The 20924-nt window shown below is 35.6% G+C and overlaps 1 protein-coding gene across 4 annotated transcripts in view; it reads left to right on the top strand.

Moving 5' to 3' along the window:
• The window catches only part of Wdr17 (WD repeat domain 17), an 85318-nt gene that overhangs the window by 27104 nt on the left and 37290 nt on the right, over positions 1-20924 (top strand). For 2 of the 4 annotated variants that reach the window (XM_029531886.1, XM_029531887.1), the window contains 8 exons: positions 494-677; positions 3511-3741; positions 8192-8443; positions 9806-9928; positions 13881-14065; positions 15623-15791; positions 16898-16989; positions 19140-19222. In XM_029531886.1, the coding sequence (XP_029387746.1) occupies positions 494-677; positions 3511-3741; positions 8192-8443; positions 9806-9928; positions 13881-14065; positions 15623-15791; positions 16898-16989; positions 19140-19222 (1319 nt within the window). The remainder of the gene's footprint in view (positions 1-493; positions 678-3510; positions 3742-8191; positions 8444-9805; positions 9929-13880; positions 14066-15622; positions 15792-16897; positions 16990-19139; positions 19223-20924) is intronic. The other 2 variants (XM_029531888.1, XM_029531889.1) reach the window with 1 other exon arrangement.

The raw sequence follows: 20924 nt of genomic DNA, 5'->3' as shown, positions 1-20924 counted from the left end.
AAAAAAAACCGTTTTCTTAAACTAATTTTTTGTTCAAATATTATGAAAAATATTTTGTTTTATTGGTGTTTATTTGTTGGTTTTCAGGACGGGGTTTCTCACTGTAGCCCTCTTTGTACTGAAACTTGCTCTGCAGACCAGACTGGCCTCAAACTAAGAGATCTGCCTGCCTTTGCCTCCCAAGTTCAAAAAAGGTTTTATATTTCATAAAATACATTGATAAAAATGCAATAAAAATAAAATATACATGCTTAAAATTTAAACGTTTATTTTCCTATGGATAATATGAAATCTTTGCTTCCTCAGTTTGTTTCCAAATGGCTCCTCTCAGGTTGCCGAGTTCGGTTGAATGAAAACCAAGGCATAACATGAATTCATATTTATTACTCAGTAAACAAGTATTTCTGTGCATAGCTTCTGTTTTACATAATGATTACTAACTGAGAGCATATTATTTAAAAAGAACTCAACTGTTGGACATGCTTTGTTTTAGCTGGATCACCGTTATAATGAATTCAAACTTCATGCAATTATGTCGGAACATAAAAAAACAATCACGGCAATTTCATGGTGTCCACATAACCCCGACCTGTTTGCAAGCAGCAGTACCGATAACTTAGTGATCATTTGGAACGTGGCAGAGCAAAAAGTCATTGCTAAACTCGACAACATCAAAGGTACATTTGTCGCTAAAATTTATTTTATCAAGAAAATTTTTATATTTCAACAATCACAATTTGTTTAATTTAGATTTTAAAACAGTATTTAAAATTTCTAGTAGTAACGTGTATAATAAATACATTTCATGCAATGACAAGTGCAGAGATACAGAACTGAAACAAAATCTCTCAAAATTCCACAGAAGGTATGATTAACTAAAGATGTAGCCAATTATAAACAATTAATTAACATTAAAATCTATTATGAGAATTTCCAGAATAAATACATAAACAAGACTAGAAAAAATAATTAGGTAAATAACAGGCCTTGCCTGTTCATTTATGTGTTCTAATCTTTAACAAATATGGACAATAATATGCAGATAATATCCATCTACATGATACTCTGATGAGCATGTTTTGTGACTTTATGTATGATTTGGTAGAGATGGAAACTTATTTCAAGAAACAGGTATCTAGGAACTTAGTAATGTTACTTGCTTTTTTTTGTTTGTTTGTTTGTCATTTGTTTGTTTGTTTGATGTTTCTCTGTGAAACCCTGGATGTCCTAGAACTAGCTTTATAGACGAGGCTGGCCTTGAACTCACAGAGATCTACCTACCTCGGCCTCCCAAGAGCTGGGATTAAAGGTATGCCATTACTACTGACCACAGCCCTTTCTTTTACTCAACTTTGAGAATTCTTTAATTTTAATTGTAATATACTTAATTAAATATATAATTAATATATAATTAAATAATCATGTGAAATATCATAATTCCCTTTATTTTTCAGTACCAATGATAGTTCAGTGATTGTTTACAATTACATAATATATTTCTAAATATAATGTCCATATTCAGTTTTTTAAGTCATAGTTTTGAGATAGAAAACTGAGACACAACTATTGCACTAGCTTAATTTTGTTCAAAATGTCTTTACTATATTCTAACATATAATTGCAATATTGGTAACTCAAGCACATTCAACCTTATGTTTTCTGTGACAGTCATGTCCTTGTTAATGTTTAGCCATATTTAACATATTTAGCATAGTGCCTTTTCAATTTAGATTATTAAAAAAGTTTAAAAGGTTAGTAAAAGGAACCAATATTGTTACTCAATGGTGTTTTTAAGGTAATTCCCAAATTAGTTTGCAACTGTAAAAAGTACATTTTATTTATTCATGTAATCTGGAATCACTTATTCTAATCAGTTATTAGTAGAGTTTGCACCAACCTTTGAGAAAGATATTTATAACATAAGCCATTTAATGAACTTTTATTCATATAGTTGGTCTTCTTTGGGCTTTTAGTGTATCACTGAGAAAACAAAATCCACATTACTTCTGGCAGTGGGCATTGTGATGTAAAAACAACTATTTGTGGCTTCTACTAGGAGGTTTTGTATATCTACATATTTTCTGATAATCTGTTAGTCAAAAGTCCTATAAGTATTGTTTACATAAATTACAGTGCATATACCTGATAATTTATGTTTTTATAGATAACCTTAGATAACATAAAAACTCTATGTGAACTTAATATTACATTATGTGATAAAGAAATTGAAGATGGGCAATGCATTGCTCTCTTAAAGTCACAGCACAGACACTATACTAGCTTATGTTTGGAAATAAAAATTTAGGTCAGGCATGGTGGTGAACGCCTTTAATCCCAGCCTTGGGAGGGAGAGGCAGGTGGATCCCTGTGAATTTGAGACCAGCCTGGTCTACATAATGAGCTCAGGACAGCCAAAGCTACATAGAGAGACCCTACCTGAAAAAAAAAAGCAAAAAATCAAACCAAAACAACCTTTAGCTAAGAAGCAGTGGAGTGTGCCTTTTGAGGCCAGCCTGGTCTGCAGAGTGAGTTCCAGGGCAGCCATGGCTAAACAGAGAAACCCTGCCTCAAAAGAAAAGAACACATAATTAAATGCACTTCAGAGGTACAGATAATTATTCCCAGCTTTGTCAAGAATTACTTATCAGACTTTATTTGTGTCTGATGTATTTCTGGATAAGACTTTAGTTTATTAACCATTGTTTCCCATGTCCCTGGATGTACAATTTAAAAGGACTTCTTCACTGGCCTTTGTAGAAAAATTGAATGACTGTGGTAACAGTTTGGGTAAATTCTATTTAATTTTTACTTTGAAAATTTTCAAAGGCTTATTGCTAACTCCTCTAGTTTCTTTCTCAACATCTTCCTAATTTGAAATTTAAAGATTTAATACTGTATTTATACGTTTTTAAATACTGTTATTTTTAGAATCAATATTAATTCCTGAGGTATCTTAGACTTCATTTGTTTGGAAATTGAGTTTCAGCAAAGGAATGCTGTCCAGTGAAATTTTGATCTTCCACATGCTGTATTGGACCTGCGTGGTTTTCATTTCAATTTTCTTTTTTCCCCTAGTAAACAAATCTATGTAGTGGATAATAAGTATTAGATTTGCATCATTGTTAAATGTTAAAGGTGTCACCAGCTCTACACCGAAGCTGAGTAATCTTACATATTTCAAACATCAAAAATGGTAGATTAAATGAGTTGGTATTCTTTACATATATTACCTATAGTTCTAGCCGGGCACGGTGGTGGTCCACGCCTTTAATCTCAGCACTCGGGAGGCAGAGGCAGGCGGATTTCTGAGTTCAAGGCCAGCCTGGTCTACAGAGGAAGATCCAGGACAGCCAGGGCTATTCGGAGAAACCCTGAAAAGAAGTTGGTTGTTTTCTTAAATAATGAAATAATTCTTATATTTCAACTTTGTGAACGTAGAATGCTAACAACGATTGTGCAAACCTTACATCTATTTTTCCGTTGTGTGTGTTCTTGTTTAATCTTTTCCAGAGACACCTGCCTGCCTTGGCTGGTGCTGGAACACACATGATGCCGTGGCATTCGTTTCCCAGAAGGGTCCCCTGCTCATTTGGACCATCTCGGGGCCAGATAGTGGAGTGTCTGTGCACAAAGAAGCCCATAGTTTTGTGTCTGACATTTGCATATTTAGGTGGCACACCCAAAAGAAAGGAAAAGTTGCATTTGGTCACACTGATGGAAGCATATCGATTTTTCAGCCTGGTAAGTATTAAAATGTCCTGTTCCTATCTATTTTCTTAGCAAACAAATTTCTTATTCACATTCATGTATTAGTCTGAGAATAAACAACTTGAACAGAAGTGGGCTCACGGTTTGACTCACAGTGTGGGAGGTTTCAGTCTCTGATCAATTATCTTCATTGCTTTGAACCTATGTGAGTATATTACACCTTAGACAGAAATTATATCAGGAAAATCCCATTCCTCGTGTGGCTGGGTGTGAGAAAGAGAAGGAGAAGGAAAGTTAATTCCTGTTTTCATTCAAACGCATGTTCCTAGTAATTAAAACCTCCTAGTAAAACCTGGTTTTTAAAATATTTTCCTTCCAGGACAGCCAGGGCCATCAGGGCCATAAAGAGAAACCCTGTCTCGAAAAACCAAAAAAAAAAAAAAAAAAAATTCCTCTTATTTTTAAGATTACAATGTAATGTCATAATTTTCCCTTTCCCTTTCCTTCTTCCAAAACTCTCAGACTACCTTCATTTCCCTCCTTCAAATTCATGGGCTCTTTTGTCATTAATTGTTATGAGCATATGTGTGTGTGTGTGTGTGTGTGTGTGGAAAATACATATTCCTAAATACAATATAGTCAAATGTATGAATTTACTCACATGTATGTTTTAGAAACTGCCCATTTGGTATTGGAGAGCCAGAACCTGATTTTTAAAGGTTCCACTACCTCCCACTACCTCCCACCAGAACCACAAGGCTGTGGACCAACCTTCTACGTAGGAGCAGTTCGAAGATTCGCCACATGCCTAATTATAGCAGTGCTTAAAGTCCAATTTAACAAAATGTTAGTATAAGCACACTAATGAAACTATTATCCAGATTCAGCTGAGTCCTAAGGTTCGCGTGACATGCACTTATGATAGCGACACTCTATATGATAGTCATCTTCCTGCCATTCGTGCAGCACTGTGTTTGAACTAACCCCCTCCAGTCATTTGTCATGGCCTGTAAATTTCACATCAGCTCTTAATATCTGCACCTACTGAAAATGAGTCAAATGAACAATAATTTTAATTTGGGAAGCAAAATTGTTTTCATATATAATATACAAGATGATATCCCTTTGGATAGAGATACTGCCATACCAGTCACTGTTCTTTATCAAAGGTATCGCCCCTCACAGAGACAATGACAGTAAATCTTTGAACTCCTAATTACTTAACTGGGCTCACTGGGCCTGTTGTGAATTATTGCCTGGGTTTATATTCATTTTAAAATAAAGGCAATAATAAAATATAGTTCAAAAATTAAAAGTCACATCAAATTCTCTCCTTTCAGAAATAAGTACTGTTGACTTTGGAAAGCATACTACATTTTCAGCCACTCTGACGCTCTGATAGTATGTAACTATTGAGTGGATTGATAGGTAGATAAATTTGTTCTTTCAAGAGTTAAAAAAAATAACAAATACCTTACATTCACTTTTTCTTATAAAGAATTAGATTGAATAGAAGTCTTTTCTTTGTGAGTGTGTATTTGTTTGTTGGTTTCATATTTCTCCCTATGGGCACAGTAAACTGATTTCTGTATCCTTTTCTTTAGACATTTAACCTCAAAATCAAAGTATCAACAGTTGTATGATATCCCTAACTTCCCTTGAGTACTGTTTTTAGTATAGGAGCTGCTAAACTGCTATCACAAGATTTTCTTCATATCTGATAGCCCATGAAACCTGATTTTATAAATAAAATATAACATTAATAGCACATATCAATAAAACATTATCAGGTATGTTTTTAGCTGACCACAAACCTTTATGATTTTTTTCTACTTGTTACAATTAAAACATCAAAAAGGTAATGAATATAATCTACTATCATTTTGAGTACTGAGGTTTAAAGCAACACGATTCAAGCATTTGCGACCCAAGCCTGTGGGCTACCTGAAGTAGCCTAGGGAAGTCAGGGATGGAGCCCAATACAAAATCACAAACTTACTTAAAGCAATCAGAGGTTTTTACATTTTTGTCAGTTTTGTTGGTTTTTTTTTGTTGTTGTTCTTTGGTTTGTGTGTTTCTCAAGCACGAATTTTGTAAATGACAATGTCTTTCTGCAATGCCAACAGATTAGATACACCTGACAGTATTCAAATTTCATATTGTCCTGTTTTGATTCTATGATCTAAATTTATATATATATGTATATATATATATATATGTGTGTGTGTGTGTGTGTGTGTGTGTGTATGTGTGTGTATTAGAATATATGTATATAAATACATATATATTAGAATACTTTTGAAAGACCACAAAATTAAATTGTCACAAGCAAAAACCCATGTTTCTTAAGAAATAGCTAATTACTTTATGGCTAATAAGTATTTTTGTAACATTTTTATATTATTATATTATTTTTATATTAATAATTTCATATTTTATATTATTATGCACATCACTCTTACCACACCAAATAGATGTTTAAGAAATACTTATTTTGATCAATAAAGTACAAATTTCTCTGTGTGTGTATGTGTGTGTTTGTGTGAGAGAGACAGTGAGAGAAACAGAGAGAGAGACAGAGAATGAGAGAGAGAGACAGAGAGAGAGAGAGAGAGAGAGAGAGAGAGAGAATGAATAAAGGGTAAAGAGCAAAATCAGACATCTTCCTCAATTACCTACCTTAATTTTGGAGACAGGCTCTCTCACTGAATGATGAAGTCACATACTGGTCAGTCTAGCTTTTCAGCAATCCCTACCAAGCTGCCCTCCCCAGCTTTGATGTGGGTCATAGGGATCCAAACTCAGGTCCTTATAACTACATGGCAAGCATATTACTGTCTGAAGCCATTTCTCCAATGCTGAACCTTTTTTAAAATTTCAATATACAAATTAGATAAAACTAAGTGAATAAAATCTTATATCTAGTTTCTGTGAGTATATAAGCAAAATTATAAATAAAATACTACTTATTTAAGATAAGCAGTATATTCTTTAAAAATAACATGATTTTATAAACTTTATCCAAGCTGAAATAATAACATATTAAATTCACTTTATAAATAAATGCCCTTTGTAGTTAAAGAGCACTACTACCTTGTTATTAGTCTTATGTTCTGATTTTTTTTAAAAAGAACATGTAATCATGGGACTGAAACAAGAGTGGTAGTATAGGTTTTTTTGGTTGGTTTAGGTTTTGATGTGTGTGTTCCTGTAGGGCATGTGTGTGTGTGTGTGTGTGTGTGTCTGTGTGTGTGTATGTGTGTCTGTGTGTGTCTGTGTGTGTGTCTGTGTGTGTGTGTCTGTGTATGTCTGTGTGTGTTTGTAGATGCACATTAGTATGCAGGGCATATGCACATATGTGTTTGTATCCAGGCCAGAGAAGAGCTTCAGGAAATATTGTTCAGTAAGGCCATTGCCTTAATTTTTAAGACAGTCTGTCACATAGGAGGGAGCTTGCCTGTAGAGCTAGAATGACTGACTAGTGAGCTCCAGGACTCCCAATGCTGGGATTATAACCATGTGCCACCATGCCCAGAATTATTATTTGGACTCTGGGGATTGAATTCGGATCCTTATAATTTTAAGGCAAGTGCTGAACTGTCTTCCCATACTCTGTAACTGTCCTTTTAAACAAGCACGCCCTTTGAAGTTTATAATTCTTCCAACTAATAGGCACTTTCTTTTATATTTGTTGTGTCTTCATTTAATTGCATCATCTCCTATCTTTTGAGAGTAAGGGGACTGGCTCAGGGAAGTTCCCATGTGGTTCATCAGTAAAACACCATTTTTCACATCGCTAGTTATAGACTTAATTTGCAAAGGCAGAGATGATTCTTGATCATTTCTTTGTATATTTAATTTTGCTTATTTATCCTTGTAGATCTTGCTTTAATACTCTGGTATGAACCATAATAACTAATGACAACTGAGAAGGAATTATTGTAATTAATATTATTATATATAATACACCCTACTGTAATAGCTCGTTAATGAACCACTCATGTAGTGATTTCAAAATCTCTGTGAAAAATACTGAATCCTCCACTATACCAGAGGCGCTTAGACACCAATGATTGTGTCTCGTCCAGGAGAGCAAAGCTAGTCAGTGATAAAATCAGACCTAGGCCCTCACTTGCAAAGTTAATTCCTTTACTCATAACTGATACTCCCTCTCATAACTACTTCCTTGTCCCTGTCCTGTCATGAGAAAGTGAAAGTTCTTGCTGATGAGATAAGCCAGTCTTTTTCTTCCACATTTACTGTGATAAGTATGAGGAATACTGAAAGCACTAGACAATATCAAAGCAAGGCTGATAACCCTGACTCACATCATCAGGATAAACTAATTCTCCCGTTCGCATGTCAGCCATCCACATAAGAAAGTTAGATCAGGAGTCCCAGCATCTGGTGACGTACAGTAGAAAACATGAGGGACACAGGATCCTATGATGTTCTGTGAAACAATTCTCTTTGTATGAAATAGGTAGCAAAAATCAGAAACATGTTCTGAGACCGGAATCTCTTGAAGGAACAGATGAGGAAGACCCAGTTACAGCCCTGGAGTGGGACCCGCTGTCCACGGATTATCTTCTAGTGGCTAATTTGCATTATGGAATTCGTCTACTGGATTCTGAATCCCTTTACTGCATCACAACGTTTAATCTTCCCAGCGCTGCAGTGTCTGTGCAGTGCTTAGCCTGGGTTCCCAGTGCTCCAGGCATGTTTATAACTGGAGGTAAATGTGTTCATATTCCTGAAAGCTTCAAATATGGGAATTTTCATTAAATGAGCTAGATACATTGTATCCTGTTAGTTGATTTTTATAAAATGTTTTAATTAATATCACAAGTATTATTTAATATAATGAATGCCTAATTTATAAGGTGTGTCATTGACATGATTAAAGTGGAATTAAGAAACCGTATTTCCTGTGTATGGAAATACATTGCAATGTATTATATAGTTATAGTTTATATTTATATATAATATAAACACATGCTCCTTTTTTGACAGAATAGAGCATCACCATATATGCTATGGTAGTTAAATATTTTCAGTCAAATTTAGAAATGAAAGTAGTGTAAAACCCCATGGTTAAAAGGATGCATTTTCCTGTCTGAGAGAATTTACCAAGGCAGATGATGAAGTTTGAGAAGACAAAAAAAATTTAGGAATAGCAATGAGGAATTAAGTGACAACCAGCTTTTACCATTTACTAAAGATGAGAGAGAGAGAGAGAGAGAGAGAGAGAGAGAGAGAGAGAGAGAGAGAGAGAGAGAGAGAGAGAGAAACAGAGTCAGAGATGAAGCAGAGAAGGGAGAGGGGAGAGGAGGGGGGAAAAGGAAAGGGAATGGAGGTGAAAAGAGAGGGGAGGGGTAGGGAGCCTAGGAGAGGGGAGGGGAAGGTAAGATCTGTCAGATCCCATAAGGAAGATCTTATCATGGGATCTGACAGATGTCATTGGTTGCTATTTATACAATTGACCCTTTAGGGTATTAGTATTGTTATTATGAGCATCGCTGTAGAACTGTTATGTAGACTTACATGTCTGTTAACTTATAAACTCGAGTAAACATTGTGGATGCTGAGGGGATACTGTGTGTGACTGAAGCAGACTGATCATTCTTCAAGGCACCTATTGAAGGATTGGGAGGGTGAAAGGAATTTTTCTAATTGGTTTTCAAGCATGTTTGAGTTATTTGGCTGGAAGCAGATAGTGAGCCAGTGGTGGATGTTCCCGTATAGAAGGATGGCTTACTGTTAGAAGTGGACAACTTTCTTTACCTGGCCACTTCCTAGACTGCATGCTGCCAATGGAGATTGTTTGTTATAATGACCTCCTGTTATAATGGAGATCATGTTATCATGACCTCCACAGTGGAAGGCAGTTTCGAACCCATGACAGAGGGTAATGGAATAAAAAATAAACATGTCCCCAATTTAAAACTGGAGCAAGACATCAGCCATTTCTCTGATTGTGTCATTAACATGTAGATGACATCACTGCCTGCCTCTGGAAGTCTTTGTTGTTACTTTTATGACTTTTGTGTCAGAAAAAAAAATGTGTTGACATTTGCATCTCTGATGATCTGACTAGATTCTCAAGTGGGCGTTTTACGCATTTGGAATGTTTCAAGAACAACACCTATTGATAATTTTAAATTAAAGAAAACAGGATTTCACTGCTTACATGTAGTTAATTCTCCTCCAAAGAAAAAATGTAAGTAAAAATATAAAAATTTTAATAATTCCCAGTATCATGTTTTCTGTAAATAAAGTGAGAATAGAATATGAATATATTAAAAGGTTTTATACCATTGATAGTCTTAATGATATATATATATATATGTGTGTGTGTGTGTGTGTATGTATATATAACAGAATAACTAGTATTCCTAACATAAAAGTATTTAGACCAAAATGACATTGAATAATATTCAGATAATCTTAAATTATTGCTGTGAAGAAAATTAAACAATGATATTAATGAGAATTTATAAGAATAATAAAATTAAATAAAATTGACCCAACAGGTTTAATTTATGTCTTAAGCATGTCTAATTTAGGACATACACAGATTATAGCAAAGAAAGCTCAAATAATCTGAGTGTTCAAATAATAGGACTTATAACTCCAGGTTTCCTTTTTGACTATTGATTGCTACTGAATTTATAGAATTTCAAGGCATCTCTACTGTCTTTATTTTATTCACATTGTTTTCTGATTTTTCATTAATTTTTTTAAATTTTATTTTTAGTTTGTTTTTTGACACTCCATATTCCATTCCCTGCCCCCCCATCCACCCTCCAATTGCTCCCCATCCCACACCTCCTCCCCACCCCACCCCATCTCCATGTGGATGCTCCCACCTCCCACCCCACCTGAACTCTAAACGCTCTGGGGCCTCCAGTCTCTTGAGGGTTAGGTGCATCATCTCTGCATGAACACAGACCTGGAAGTCTTCTACTGTGTGTGTGTGTTGGGGGCCTCATATTAGCTGGTGTATGCAGTCTGTTTGGTGTTTGAGAGCTCTCGGGGATCTAGATTAATTGAGACTGCTGGTCCTCCTGCAGGATCACCCTTCTCCTCAGCTTCTTTCAGCCTTCCCTAATTCAACAACAGGGGTCAGCAACTTCTGTCCATTAGTTGGGTGCAAGTATCTGCATCTGATCCTTTCAGCTGCTTGTTGGGTCTTCTGGAGGGCAGTCATGCTAGATCCCTTTTTATGAGTGCTCCACATAGCCTCAGTCAGGCCTTGGGACCTCCCCTTGAGCTGGATCCCACTTTGGACCTGTTGCTGGACCTTCTTTTCTTCAGGCTCCTCTCCATTTCCATTCCTGTAATTCTTTCAGACAGGAATAATTATGGGTCAGAGATGTGACTGTGGAATGGCAACCCCATCCCTCACTTGATGTCCTGTCTTTCTGCTGGAGGTTGGCTCATTAAGTTCCCTCTCCCTAACATATATTCTAAATAAAAATATGAAATTTTGGGAAACATTTTTAGTTAGTTTTTTTTATTGAGAATAAGAAAGAATGAATTGACTTTCTGTTAGGTCTGTCATAAACACATTGCATAGCTGGTAGTGTATCCATATTGTGACTGCAAAAAAATGTAGGCTGAAGAATATTTTTCTCCAATTAAAATATTATTAATTTCTTCTATTCCTCGGATGTCTGACCCCTATAAATTCATTGACCCCTCTTCTTTTAACAATTGTTATTATAGATATACATAAAAGAATGAACATAAATACAATCTGCTAATCCCATTCAATGCTGGATGCATATATATGTTTCTAGGGATCACCACTGAGTATCATATAGTCAATCATTGGGCTTTTGATAAAATAAAAAGTCTGTGATTAGGGCTTAATGGTTAGGAGAGAGCTTGCTGTTCTTCCAGAGAACTTTGCAGTTCTTAGTACCCATGTCAGTTAGCACATACTACATGTAACTCCAGCTTCAGGATATCTGAAACCTTCTAACCTCCACAGCCTCCTGCACTAGTATACACTCAGACACTGACACGCATATACACACCCACCCACCCACTACACGTATACACATGCAGGCATACCTACACACATGTGTTGATCTAGGATGATCATTTCCTTCTCACTTAAGCCCATGTTTCCTTATACAAAGATAAAAAATTAACTATCACTCTTCAAATTAATGTTCTATTTTCTAATTCAGGGGGTATTGATAAATAGAAGTGACTATATTTGAACCCCAAGTATTTTTTGTAAATATAAGCGTTTCTGTAGAAACACAACATTTCAGGGATTTAGAAATGATTTAGAAAAATTAGCAGTGGTGGATGATGTATGCCAAGCCAATACATTGCACATTGTTTCTAATTTTTTCTATCTGTATTAATTTCTTTATTTTATTGTAACAACTTTTCATATCTTGGAAAGATTTAGACCTCATAATTCTGTTCTTTTATATTTTTCTGAAAGTGTCCATGTATATTAGCAAAAAAACCTGAACATATAATGAACCACAAACTAATATTGCCATTTTTGAATAGTATCTTTCAGATACTCTGTTGTTGGTAGACTTCCTGACTTATTTTTCTAGTTTGCATTAAATATAATACCATAAACTAAGAATCATTATGAAGTGAAATTAAAAAAATAAAGACATTTCATTATAAACAAGAATTCTAAGCAGATTGATGCATAAAGTTTGTCAAGACCACTTATGATGTCAGGTAATGAAAATACCAGGAAACATTATGGATCATATTAACTTTTACCCAGACTACATGTCATTGAACTGAATCAATTACTACCAGATGCCTATTTTATTACTATGCATTCCAGTTTGGGCTTCCTGTAACTCTCAGGTTCAAAAAGTAATGAGCAACATCTACAAAGAATTCATCAAGAACTTTCTTATATTTTAACCAGAAAATAAAATACCAAGAGGTATTTATGCATATCTCAATATGTAGTCAATAATAGGTTATATAAATACTTTACAAGAGCACAAAATAATAGAAGCAGTTGTTCTCACCGACTTGATAATTAATTCATAAATTTATTTGCATTGACAGAACACCATCACATATGTGTGTGGTTGGGTATAGAGGTTTGTACTGATTAATTTATTCTGTGTGTGCCTGTTTGTATCTCTCTATGAGTTTGTGGAGTATATGTGCACATGTGCATACACCTTTGTGTGTAGAGGCAGACAGGGCATTGGATTCATTGAAGATGGAGCCGCAGATATTTGTGGAATTTCAGATTGTTGCATAGGTATTTGAGTTCTGACTCTAGTTCTCATGATTGTACAGCAGGCTCTCTTAACTGCAGAACCATCTCTTTAGGTCCCTATGACAGTATTTTGAAAGAAGATTGTTTTTAAAAATAATCACACATTTTAATTATTGAAGCAATAACAAACTACATATTCATAAAAGGCTGTAATGTAGGCAAAACTATTATTAAAAATTTGTATATATTAATTATGGCTTGAAATTAAATGGTGGACACTATTCTTTAACCAGCTTTCTCCCAAATAACCACACAGAGACCTTTTAGTATTTCAAAGCCTTAGGCCTTACCTGAGCAGACATTCAACTAGCTCATCTAAGTTAACCCAATCACCTAGTCCCAGCCAGGCAGGCAGCTAGCTATATGTTCTAGGCCTGTGATCACATCCATCTCCTACCACATCTCCTGGCAAAAACCTCTCCTCCTCCTCCACCTTCTCCCTCAGCTTCTTCCTTCTCCTCCTCTGCTCCTTCTTCCTCCTCTTCCTCATTTTCTCTTCTTCCTCCTCCTTCCCATTCCTTTCTCTGTACCTGAAATTCCTACATACTACTTTTTGCCCAGCTAATTGGTCATCAGATTTTTTTTTTTATTAAAGCCAATCAAAGAATACCCTAGGTAGATGAGGAACGACAGAGACGCGATTTCACAGAGCATACCTCAGTACTAAGTCCTGCCTAGTTTTCAGCCATATTGGTTTATACTAGTATATACTTCTTTAACACTAAGTTTTATGCTCATTTTCCACATTTTTGGTTATTCTGTAGAAGTAGAAATTGTGATCGTTAATACAGATTATGAATGTAGAACAAAACAGAAAGTTGAAGTATATATTAAGTCCTGTGATTTTATTCTAAAGAAAAGTGGCTGTTATTTTTCCCTCATATTTTAGTTTCTGTCCAGTCTCCAAACAAAAATCATTACATATCTTCAACAAGTGAAGCAGTTCCACCCCCAAATTTGACACAGAATCAAGCCTTTTTTCTCCCTCCTGGTCATGTTGTATGCTGTTTCCTGGATGGTGGAGTGGGACTTTATGACATGGGAGCCAAGAAGTGGGATTTTCTTAGAGAACTGGTAGGTCCTCTCATTATTCTTCTGTAATGAACAATGCTTATTTTGTATAAACTTGTGATATTGACTTATACCTGTGTATTAATATTGCTAAACATTAATTTTAGGTAATAATATACAGAAATATATATATATTGAACTAGCTCATGTAAATAACCCAATTACCTAGCCCTATCTAGCCACATGGCTTGCTATATGTTCTAGGCCTGTGATCACATCCATCTCCTACCACCCTCCTGGCAAAAACCTCTCCTCCTCCTCCACCTGCTCCCTCAGCTTCTTCCTCCTCCTCCTCTGCACCTTCCTCCTCTTCTTCCTCCTTCTTCTCTTCTTCCTCCTTCCCATTCCTTTCTCTCTTTTACCATTTCCTTCATATATATATATATATTACTGTGATTGCTGGGAATTGAACTCAGGATCTCTGGAAGAGCAGTCGGTGTTCTTAACAACTAAGCCATCTCTCCAGCTCTATACTAGTCTTTTTATTGTTGAAACATTTTAGATAAACAACAAAGTAATAACCACAATATCAGAGGCCGCAGAGAGAGAAGAAAACAGAAAGAAGCAGTTTTACTGGATCAGTTATACAGAGTCAGGTTATCGAGGGAAAACAAGCTTGACACAGGTGAAGACAGAATGAGCCAGGCAGTGAGGAGCAGGAAGATCAGAACAGATGGCTTTGAGTTTGAGGCCAAGCAGAAACTGAAAGAAGCCAGAATGAATCTGTCAGCCTGGAGAGGAGTTTGAGCCAGAACAGCTGAGTTGAGTCAGCCAGCCAGACATCAGAAAGAACTAGAAAGGGTGAGTTCATTCAGGAGTAAGGAGTAAGACTCAGAGTCTGAAAACATTTTAGGCCTAGATTAGATAGTAAGGAGGTTAGAAGCTTCTAGGCCTGGGCCTAGGTTACCAGGCAGAGGCAGTAATCCTCAGACAGGACAATTAGAACAAGAGAGTAAAAGTTACATTTACTATGTTAGGAACAGTTTTAAAGCATGGGCTGTTAGGAAGACATTTATGAACAATTGGGACTATACCTGACTTTGCCTATTTCTGCTGTCATATTATAACTCTATGTAAAAAGAAATATGCAATTCATTGACTTTGAGTTTAAGTTTTATCTGACTCTTCACTTATACTGCTAGAAGAAAATATAGTAATTACTTAGAGTTAATTCTTAAAACAAACAAGCAAATAAAGCAGAACAAACAGCAGAAGGGCACTGGGGAGATGGCTTAGCAGTTAAAAGGGTGAACTGAGTTTGGGTCTCAGCACCCATATCAGGCAGCTCCCAACCATGATTCATATAGAAACATAAAGAAATCTGAAATTCAGAACACTTGGTCCTTAGTCTTTTCAAAGCAGGATACACAAGCAATGATACAATAACAACCCAACACTCATTCAGAGCAATGAGTACCAATTTCTGTATTTTTTCAACTGTGTATTTTTGCACTAATAGTTGGAAAGCTAGATATGTATAAATTGTGTTATGTGTTATGCTTTATTAATAAGGGTTTCTTCCATAATGTGATTTTTTTTTAAAAAAATCATGAATCCTAGGGACACGTGGAAACTATATTTGACTGCAAATTCAAACCTGATGATCCAAATCTTTTAGCAACAGCTTCATTTGATGGCACTATAAAAGTGTGGGATATAAACACATTAACAGCAGTGCATACTTCTCCGGGTAATGAAGGGGTCATTTTTGCTCTTTCATGGGCTCCAGGTAAGATTTTTTCTTATTAAAACCCAGCATGAAATCAATGACTTTCCTAGATTTTATTCAAATTTATCTTCTTCCCCCAGGGTTAATCTTGTTCCATATAATAGTAGAGGCAAATTAATGGCAATATTTGGTCAGCTCAGCTGCTGTGAGGTATAAGGTTTTAGCATAGCTCATTGGCAGAAGAATTATGGTTCCTGGGCAAGTGGCAGCCACATAGAAAGTCTACAGTAAATCTAGATGTTTGAATGTTATTGAACTTTGGCTATATTTGTTTAGTTATGCCTCTAAAGTTTAGTAGATTGTACACGATAAAAATCTTTCCTGCCATATTTTATGTGATTCAGATTTGTGAAAATAAAAACTACCTAGCAATAGCCTCTTTCGTTAGAATTTTTTAAATTTTTCAAAAAAGAGATGTTTTCAACTGAATTGTTTTTTGTTTGATGAGCTTACAAAAATACTTTTCTAGCCATTAAATATCACTAGATGGTAAGGAAATATGAATAGTAACACACTAGATATTTATGTAATACTTCAGAGCTAGTGATAATTTGGAGGATTTTAATTATAGTAGTTGGCTTGATAATAGAGCCTTTTTAACTTCTATATTGAATTTTTCATTGGTCTGAAAATGTTATTAGAGATTTGTTCAAAAAAAAATCTATGGACTAAATAAACTTAGAAAATTCATTCATTGCATTGTTCTCTCTTACAATGGCACATCCATACAGTTATGCTTTTGGAAATTTCAATTATAAATATTATCAGTTATGGGGTGATAATGGAGTGAAATGGTTTGTGGGTAACAGTGCTGATTGCCATGCCCAGTGACCCAAGTTTAATCACCTGGTACCTGCATGGCTGACTGGAAAAACCAATTCCTGCAAATCTTTCTCTAAGTTCCAAAGGCATGCACAAACCCTTCCCCACACAAGTAAAAAATATAAAATAAAATAAAGGATCAGCTACTATTATGAAATAAATTTCAAGTCTTAACTTTATAAAAATTACATTTTAAAAAGAATCATATTTATAGAAAATGTTACATATGTAATATGTATATGTATATGAAAATATGTATAGTCTTCAACAAATTGTGTTTTAAGGTGATTTAAATTGCATTGCTGGTGCAACTTCCAGAAATGGCGCTTTTATTTGGGATATTCAAAAGGGCAAAATAATACAGCGATTTAATGAGGTAAGATTAATTCATTACTTTTGAGTAGCATTATATCTTACTGCTTATCATGTAAATGTTTCATCTCCACAATACACTGGCATGTATATTTTCTCAATTAGAAAGAGCTGTAGGGAACAATTGGTGATCTAAAACGAATGTGAGAATAACAACTGAATTTAGAAAAAATATCTGAAATTCCATCATAAGTTAAAAAGAATTTTAAGTTATATTTTTCACAAAATCTAAGCAATATTAAGTGATAGAAGACTGCACTCAGAAATCCCAAAGTATTACCTGGTGGTGTGACTGTTCCTATAGAATCACAAAGAAATTTTGGCTCATAAATCAAAAACCAAAATCAATCCAAGTCCAGCTTTGGGAACCTTTTAGAGCAACTATTACTCCAAAACTGTTATACCACTGGGAAATTCTCCCCCACACCCCCAACATGGCTCACCTGGAAGCAATGTCAACAATGATCACTTCTCTAATTCACCTTCCCCCTTCTGCATAGTCTGGCAACTTCCAAGACACAGGCAGACATCTAAGGCAGGGGTGAATAGTGTCTTATTCCCTTCTTCTTTGAGGGATGATTAATAACTTCATTAACATTAGCATAGCCCTAGACATCACTGAATTGTACTTATTTTGTTTCAGACATATGAACCAAGGTTTTTCAACATAGCAATGGCTCATGATAGCCAGTGCCAGACTGCAGAACCAGCTCCACTACAATATTTCTTGGTATAGACTCATATTATTGTCTTGAACCCAGTTTTTCACCTATGAAGTGATGAAATTGGATTCCACAATCGTTTTACTCTCCTTTTAAATTCTATTATTGCATGGCAGGGCCCTACAGCTACACTGAGGCAACTCTTCACAGATATGTTGAAGCAAATTGAATTGTATGCCTGTGTGTGAGAGAGAGAGGAGAGGAGGAGGAGGAGGAGGAGGAGGAGGAGGAGGAGGAAGACGAGGAGGAGGAGGAAGACGAGGAAGAGGAGGAAGAGGAAAGGGAGAGGGGAGGGATGGAGAGAGAGAAAGTATATGTGTTCAACATAGATTTATGTGTGGTCATTAAAAGAGAAAGATATATATTTAGGCAAAGTACAGTATGCTGAGGGTTTTTCAAGGAAGAATTTCATGTCTATGTGTCTTATCAATAACCATATGGATGATTTTGGTGGTTTTTGAAGTGATTATAAGGGTATGATTAATGAAATTATAGAATGTTTCCTGAGGCTCATTGCAAAGGCATACAAGCCAATAAGACAAACCTATAGGTTACCACATAACTAGAACCTCACCATTGCCATCCCTAAACTTCCTCTCCAGCTTCTTCTCCTTTGTAACTGCTGTTGAAAGAATTCAGAGAAGTGTGGTGACAAATGTGAGATCATTATATGGTTGTATAAGCAAGTACCCTTGTGAGGCAGTCACGCCAGGCACCAGTGCAGAGACAAATGCTCTTGTGGCTTGAGAATTGACCATGGCCAGCAACTTCTTTGTTAACTTACCTATTTAAATAGGCTTCCTTAAAGTCATTAGAACAGATAGCATTGCTAAAGAGCATTTTCCTGTATAGATGATCAACTGGTCCATTTACATTTCCTCCTAAGAAAGAAAATAATGGCATGTCTTTGTATTTCCCTAGAAAACCTCTGAGCAGTTAATAATCCTAGGATCATTTGAGCAGCTTAAGTAGAATGTCATATATCTACCCAGGGTCAGAGATATTCATATACCATTATTCTAATAAGAAATCAAAGCACTACAGTCTTGGAGATTTGAGGATTACATAGTGTGATACAGTTGGAAAGATAAAATAAAAACTTGTTTTTTTAAAAAAAAAAAATGTAGAGGCCAAGGACTGATAATTGAGGTTGTCCTCTGAACTCCACATGCATGGCAGGTATACCCTGTATTCACACAAATGCACATACAGGACCATGCATACATCGTATCACACACATATACATATACAAACAAATAAAAATTAAGGATGTTTGTGTATGTGCATGTACATTTATTCAGATTTCTGCCATTGATCTAGCTATGTTAGTATCATGAAGAATAAGTGACTAATAAAAACGATTCTTAGAAATAAGTAACATTTTAAAAGTGGATAATTAATTTTTATTGATAACTATTTTATATGTTTTAAGCATGGAAAAAATGGAATATTCTATATTGCCTGGAGTCATAAGGATTCTAAACGAATAGCAACTTGCAGTGGCGATGGGTTTTGGTAAGTTCTGTATCTGATAGCATGAAGTTAACCTTTCTAGAAAGAACATATTCGATCATCTCAGTTGTATGTTTTGTTTGTACTACTGTACTGTTATAAATATTATCAAATCCCCACATAAGCATTTATATTGGTGCCTATATTGGTGTGACTTATCATTTTTAAAGAACAATGTAATGTGAAAGCATTTCAAAATACATAATGAACCAAATGTAGATGGCGTGTTTTTTTGTTTTGTTTTTTTATGTTTTGTTTGAGACAGAGTCTCTTAAGGCTTAGGCTGGCCTCCAATTCGGTAAGTAGCTGAGGATGATCTTGAACCCCTGATCTCCCTGCTTTCACCTGGGATTACAAGTGTATGTGCCATGCCTCACATGGAAATTACCTTCTAAATGAAGACACTACTGTGAAAATGAACTGCTTTATGGAGAATTCAATTTCCCAGAAAATATAAAAGACACTAAGCAATATAAAAGGATACTCCCAGATTTTCAGATTCCACTATGTATTAAAGGATAAAAGCTGTTGAGAATAGGAATTTGACAATGGGATCAAAGGTGCTCCTAGGGAGGTAATTTCACCGTGCTCCAAATATGCATGCTTTCTTAACTCTGATAAGTCCTAGGCAAAAGGCAACTTCCAAGTAAGACCCATACAGAAAGAATTACTTTATTTTAAGCCACTGCTAGCCTGTGTTAGGAATGAAGTTGTTGTTGTGAGTTTCTCATTAAGAGTGAGGAAACTTTTCTACTTCATTAGAAAAGTTCAATTTTCTCATCCCCTCTTTAAATGTGGCAAGAAGAAGGAGAACAAAGGTAGACAAAAACACCTTTCACAAGTTAAACACCACTGGAGGCTTGCCTCCTCAGAGAGTCATTTGGTACTTAGTATATACTAAACTCTAAACGATATGCTTAAAACTTTTTTAAATTAAGTAATCCATAAATAACTTGACCGCACATTTAGAGCCTTTATTCGGCTTCATTCATCAGCATCCGTCATTACCACCGTGTAAGCACCTAGCAAGTTTTCACAAGCTTAGTGTGGTTTAAGAGCATCTTCCAAGGAGTCCTGGGACACAGCTTCTTGCATCCTAAAGAACAGGTAGCTTCTGCCTTGTGACAGTAATGAGATACGTCATCAGAGACCGAGATACGTCATCAGAGACCGAGATACGTCATCAGAGACCGAGATACGTCATCAGAGACTGCTTCATTTCCCGTGATCTAGTTATCAGGAAGGATCCTTGATCCTTCCTGCGTCAAGGACCTCCAAATTTAAGTTGTGTTACTGACTATACACTAGGAAAATAAGTTTTGATCTTGGTGTACTGACATTGAATGAAGTTTGTGAGTGAGCAAGCAAAGTAAATTTTAAGCACTTAAATGCCAAACTGAAAATCTAAAATATGTGTGTGTGTGTGTGTGTGTGTGTGTGTGTGTTAAATCACATCCAAAAGTACATGAGACTACACTTTTCTATAATTAAAATCTCTTTCCAACAAAATAGATTCTGAATCAGTTATCACATTTAATTTGATCTAATGGGTTGGGAATTAGAATTCATATTATGAGAAGACTTATAATTGAATTATTTATATACAGCTCTCTCTGTCTCTATTTCTGTCTCTGTTTCTCTGTCTCTCTGTCTCTGTCTCTGTCTCTCCTCTCTCTCTCTCTCTCTCTCTCTCTCTCTCTCTCTC

This window comes from Mus pahari, chromosome 19 (genome assembly GCF_900095145.1).
Source record: "Mus pahari chromosome 19, PAHARI_EIJ_v1.1, whole genome shotgun sequence".
In the NCBI taxonomy this organism is placed as follows: domain Eukaryota; kingdom Metazoa; phylum Chordata; class Mammalia; order Rodentia; family Muridae; genus Mus; species Mus pahari.
This window is presented reverse-complemented; position numbering and strand designations above follow the sequence as displayed.